This window comes from Alligator sinensis, unplaced genomic scaffold (assembly GCF_000455745.1).
Source record: "Alligator sinensis unplaced genomic scaffold, ASM45574v1 scaffold371_1, whole genome shotgun sequence".
Classification (NCBI taxonomy): Eukaryota; Metazoa; Chordata; order Crocodylia; family Alligatoridae; genus Alligator; species Alligator sinensis.
The window spans coordinates 1,576,779-1,583,080 of NW_005842262.1; the positions used below are offsets into that span (position 1 = coordinate 1,576,779).

A 6,302-nucleotide genomic window follows, 5' to 3' on the forward strand; every position below is an offset into this window, starting at 1 on the left:
AGGCATCTGCCCCTCTGGGCCAGCTGCCAGTGGGCCGTGGCTGCAGAGTTGGCCTTTCTGCAGCACTACTGCCATGTGCACCCCTGCCTGGCCATCTGGGCAGCTATCACCCTGAAGATGTTCCCAGTGTGGTAGCCTGCTTTGATCTGTCAAAGCATGTCCTCCTAGCCCCAACTGGTCAGGAGATCAGCCACCTCCAGCTGGGTACAAGGTGCCAGCTCTGAGCAGGCTCCTCTGCCTGGGTCCTGCCACTTGCCTCCCTAGCAGGAATTCTGGTGTTCCCTACTTGAAAACTGAAAACCCCCTGATAAAAAAATCCCAAAGTCAGTCTGTAAACTACCCCCAAATCCATGTTTCTCCACAATTAAAACAAAAGACTGTGGGTGGATGTGAAGGGATGTGGGGGGTTGTGGGGTGTGTGCTGGGGCAAGGGCCAGCCACAGAGACACTCTGGCTGGCTACCAGAGCATCTTTGTGGGGGACCAAGCCTTCGGTTGCCTCCAGCCACAGTCTGGGACCTGCCCCGCTTTTTTCCCCCATGTTGATTTTTGACCCTTGGATATTCAGGGGTCTAATTCTGCCCCTGTGCTGCAAATTTGCAGTGCATAGAACATCTTCTTGTTCCTACGTATGCCTCTTGCAGCATCTCAAAGGGCTTTGAGATACTGCAAGACATGTGTATGCTTGTGTGGATGCGCCCCAAGATTCCATCTCATCTGACATGGCTGGGGCAGTGAAATAAAGAGCCAGTTTTTGTATGACATTAGATATGAACAAAGGTAATCTGAATGGGGCTCACTGCAGACAAGAGTGTGGATCCTGCTACTGTTACCTATATCTTTGTCATTTCCAGACTTAACTGCTGTAACGGGCTACAGAAGAGGGCGAATTTAATACAGAAATGAACTGCTCAGCTAAGTGCAGGGAGTTCATTATACCAGCTGTCTGTGGTCAGCACTTCCTGCCAGTTACCTGTCAGATGCAAAATGTTGGATTTGACCTGAGAACCCTTAATGATTCCAAGCAAGAATATTTTTGCACTGTCTCTTTTCCCACCTCAGCTGTGGTCAACCAAGGCACTCAAACTAATGGACTGATGGTTTTTAAGATAGGATAGCATTTTCCAAAATGATGCCCCATTTCAGAATTTACTTTCCAGACTGGTCTCCTAGAGTTGGGAATCCTTTTTACCACCTAGGCATGCTACCAAAGCCAGCTTTCTCCTGTGCTTTTTCATTGGGATTGCCTGAACATCAGAGGTATCATGATGTTATATTCATTTTGGATGATCCTGGTTGGGCAGCTCCTGCCTGGTATTTGTATTTCCCATTTTATTCTTAGTTTTGCATATTAAAATTTTGCAAAAAGAATTGGACTCAAAGGCAATTTTTTCAATAAGGTACGAAAATATAGTGCTTTACAATTTAAATTATTTAGAGTAATCTAACGAATGGCATGCAAGGCTTAAACGTATTTCTTCATTTCTACAACTAGCGTAAGAGTGATATTGTGGCCGTGATGGTCCAGAAATTATGCAAGAGGCAAGGATTTCTTACAGCAATATCTTTTATTGGACCAGCTATATAGTTGGGATAAAAAGCTTTTGAATGCATTATGCAAGGCATTCTTTGAATAATTCAAAAGCTTGTGTAACTTAATCCCAACTACATAGTTGGTCCAATGACAGATATCACCGTTAGAAATCCTTTCTAGAAGTAGGCATTTCTAGCATGTGTGTGTGAAAGGAAATATCATCTGCTTTTTACAGCAGAAAACTGTGAATATGAAAACCTGGACTATATTGTTGGCTCCAACACAAGTTCTTTGTGTGACTGTAGCTCCTTGCAGATGTTAAAAGAAAACCCAAAAAGTCACTTTACTTTAAACTCAGAATGCTCCCACACTGAGTCCAGAACATGCCCGGAATAAGTAGTGCCTTAGTTGCACACGACTCACCCAAGTCTGTCTAGATTGGGTGTTTTGGTGGAGCTTTTTTGGCGCAGCTTTTTTGGCGCTTTTACCTAATAGCTGATTGACTCGGCTTTATATAAAAGCGCCAAAAAGTCCTGAAGTACCCGATCTATACAGACACTGCAGAGCCAAGTCTCAGTAACATGCTACTTCTTCCGGTAAAGCGCATTTTATTATTTATTTTTTTTAACATCTGCAAGCAGCCTGTGACCTTGGACAAGACATTTTGTCTCCATTAGACTTAAGTACATGCTTAAGTGTTTTGCACTGGTCCAACCAAATCAACTTAAGAGCTTTACTGAAGTAGGGCCTTTGTCAAAAAGCTTGATGAACTTTTATCCAACCTAACAGTAGGGCTGCGCAAAGCTTCAGTCCCTGATTCAAGATTTGGTGGAGATTCAGCCCAATTCAGTAGCTAAATCTCTGAATCAGAACTGAATCAGGGGACCCTTTAATCTCTCCGGATCAAATCAGAATCCCCCGAATCGATTTGGAGAGGTTCAGCGATTTGGACAGAGACACAGCTTTAAATGATTTTTCTACATACCTCTAGGTAGCAGGCAGCTCGTGAATACCGAGACGCTGGGGCAGATGGAGCATCCCACAGAAGTGCGGGGGGCTCCCCAGCATGCTCAGCAGCAGACCTGGAAGTGGACCAGAAGCACTTCTGGTTCACTTCCGGGTCCGCCCAAGAGCATGCAGGAGGCCCCCCACATGCTCCTGTGGGATGCTCCATCCACCCCACCATCGCAGCGTTTATGAGCCATGCCTGGTACCTTGAGGTATGTACAAAAAACATTTAAAGTTGTGTCTATGTCCGAATCACTGATTCTCCAAATCAGCACTGAATCTTCAGATTCGGACACATCTGATCGGGGACAGTGATCTGAATCAACAAATCAAATCACTGTCCCCATTTGGGTTGAATCCAAATCAAATAGGGCCTGTTTTGGCACACCCCTACCTAACAGTAGTATTTCACTTTTCCTCTTTTAGTAGTATTTTATCTTTCCTTTCCACTGTTCTTCCTCTTCCCCTATTATTCATCCAGCCTCACTGAAAGTGCTTCATAGCTTTTAACTGGGTGGAAAGACCAAAGCAATTTTACCCTTCTTTCTACTTTACAGCAGGTCTCACTCAAGATATCTTGTTAGTTGTCTATTTGCTCAACTCAGCTCCAGAATTCCACTTCACACTCAAAAATATAATTTCACTTACAGTGTATGTTTCTTCTACCTTGGCTCTTGAAGCTTTTCTCTGCCATTTCACGCAGGTCCCATTAAATATTGATACATTGCTGAGCAATTCCTCTTCTGTGAGCAGAAGTACAAACACAGAAGGAAAACTCTGTTGTTATGTGAACATTAAACCATAATCATTTGTCATCTGCTTCTCCTGCTCTACTCTGTGCTCAGTGTGCTTTTCACACAGCACAAAATAGCACAAAAGTAAATGGGATATTTTCATTTCGTTTTGTAGGGTCCTGAAGTTAGAAATATAAAATAAAATGAAGGAGAAAGTTCTGCTCTAGCAATTATTTCATAAGTATCCATTTGGCACACACTGTCACTGCAAACAGCAGCAACAACAAAAAAAAAGCCTTCCCCAGTTTTTGAGTTTTTGCCTTTGTTAGTTTCTCTTCTTATGGCTGGAAAGCCTTGAAAAAGAATGTCAGAACTACTTTATAGTTTTAAGTGAGACCAAAAAGAAAAACAACAGAGGAACTACATCTACCTGCCTTTTCACTTATACCATCTCATCAGCATCTTGTTTAAGGGTTTTCAGTTTACAGCTGAGCAAAGACTGATCTTTCTCACATGGGTGGCCAGTCCAGATGGAGCAGTCTCTGAGATCTCATCTAACTACTCCTGGAACATTTCTACTAGAAGAGCGTGCAGGTACCTGGCACACTATGCTGGAATGTACATTCTCAGGCAAGCATTTCACAAAAGTACAAAGGTCCTTGTAATGATAGTGCCCATTTCAAATAAAAGCAGTAATGAGTGTATCTGCTCTACTACTACTCATACCTACTGGAGACAGTGGAGAGTCAGTCTCCTTGAGCTAAAGCTACAGAATGACTGGGTTTTCAGTCTCACCAGACTCATCATTCTATATCAGGGTGCTCAACCCCTAGCCCATGGCCCCATGTTATCTGGACCCTGGGACTCCTCACAGGTCTGGAAATTTGCCAGCCCCTGCTGCCAAATTTCCAGACCTGTTGGGAGCCCTGAGTCCTGCATGATGGATCCTGTGCCTGATCCTAATACACAGAACTGGGTGGGGGCAGCACTGGGCCCCAGGGCCCAATCCCAGCATGCAGAGGGTGGGAAGGGGGAGTACCAGGCCCCAGGGCTTCATCTGGCCTGAGGGGTCAAAAGGTTGAGCACCCCTCGTCTATAGCATCTATAACTATTTTGGAAAACATTTCTATAAGAGGAAGATTGTACCAGTTCACAAAAAACAAACAAACAAAAAAACCAAACAAGAAAACACCTGGATAAAGACAAGGAGTGTTAATATCGAGCATTTAAAAATGCATAAAGGAGGATTCTATACCTCTGAGGGGAAAAAATCTTTATCAAATTGCTTTAGGAAGGCTTATGGGATATTTTCTGTACTTGAAACACTCATTATGGCTTCATTCATTCTTTCTTAGAGAGTGTGTCTAAATGTAGCTGTACGGTGACACTGCTATGGCACCATGCTTTAGTAGTTCCTTTTGGAAGGACTATTTTTCCTCAGAGGTATAGAATCCTCCTTTATGCAAAGTCGCAAGCCTGTACTTTGAATAGAGGCTGGGGAGTTAAGAGATCCACCAGCTGGATACAAGAAGCCAAGCCAGGAGCTGGCACAGCGGCTCGGCGGAGCTGGCGGTTGGCGAGTGGATGGGGTGTAGGGGAGGCGGAGCCTCAGGACCAACCACGACAAATCTGAGAGTAACCCCATCTCCAGGCCAGGGATGAGAACACCACTGAACCCCTCCTCTTAGTTACAATGTCCATCAAGTCATGGCAGGAAAGTTGCAGGCCTGACCCAGGAAGCAGGGGGATACCCACAGCGCCAACTGAGAGTGCCACAATCCTCAACACTTCTGCATGCCTAATGCCCTTTGAGGAAGGGCAGTATGAGATAAAACTGACCCCTTAAAGTCACAGCTTAAGACTGTCATATCAAGTTGCTCCTGCTTTTTCTCCTTCAACCTTCACGTCTCACTTATTGGACTGGTCAAAATTCAAACTAAGATGTTATTATTATTATTTTGCTGTTATTATTATATACATCTTCTTACCAGACATTAAAAAGCAAAATCATTCAGATATTAAGCAATCAACACTTACCAGCTACTGGAGGTATTATGGGGATTTGTAAAACAAACTTGGTAGATCCCTCAGTGATACTGATAGTGTAGTTACTACCCAGGTGTAGAGGCAAACACACCTCTGGGTTCTCTTTCTCTGTCGTGAAGTTAATCATCACTTCATGGGAGAATTCCTCCAAGTACCCCTGTCGACCCTGTATGTGAAACTATCATGGAAATGGAAATCTTTTAAGATGATCTTCAATAAAAAACAAAGATTCAAGCAGCTGTCTAAAACTCCAGTTTAATTACAAATTTACAGTTCTGATTTACAGCAGTTACATCTGTCAGAAGACTGTTTAATCTCAAACCAATTCTCTCCAAGTACCCAACAAGTGTACATGTCATACTCACTAGGTAGGTTTCCTCCACCCCAGCTCTTCCAAAATGTCTCCTCCATTTCAAACAGGTACCATTAAATACTGAAACATTGCTGAATCTGTCCTCTTCTAAAAAACAGAAGAAAAGAAGGAGAAAAAGGCATAGCTTCTCAAAAAGCATGTCCCTTACAATTGGCTGCATTACTTCCTTATGACATTTATAAGACAAATTCTTAATTTTGTTATTATTATCTCTTTCAAAACAGCACCTAGAAGCTACATGGTATCACAGCCTGAACTAATATCCGTGTAAGGCTTGTCTACACAAGGACTTTTTCCAGCATATAACTGTTTCTGAATTCCTATATATGCAAACATTTGTTACATAATAAAAGCCTTCACACATGAAACTGTTGAAATACAATTGAACCTTAAATTCACATCCTACCTTCATCTGAATTACTTTTCAAGTTTGACAACTGTCCAGACATAGTTCCTGTACTGAAGGCCTGACAATTCAAATAGACAAGATGAATGAAAGGTGGGAGGGGAAACAGAAACACTGGGCAAGTCATGTTACTTCTCCAAGGCTCAAAGCAGGGTAGAGACAGAACGTGGGGAAAAAAACAGGTCTCTTGCATGGCATTCCT

At 43.1% G+C, this 6,302-nt stretch overlaps 1 protein-coding gene across 1 annotated transcript in view; it reads right to left on the reverse strand.

Annotated features, from left to right (window-relative positions):
- Window positions 1-6,302, reverse strand: part of SUSD1 (sushi domain containing 1) — a 106,569-nt gene that overhangs the window by 53,383 nt on the left and 46,884 nt on the right. The window contains exons 10-12 of the mRNA XM_006027717.3: window positions 5,687-5,781; window positions 5,313-5,499; window positions 3,190-3,284 (exon numbers count right to left, since the gene is read on the reverse strand). Of these exons, the coding sequence (XP_006027779.2) occupies window positions 3,190-3,284; window positions 5,313-5,499; window positions 5,687-5,781 (377 nt within the window). The remainder of the gene's footprint in view (window positions 1-3,189; window positions 3,285-5,312; window positions 5,500-5,686; window positions 5,782-6,302) is intronic.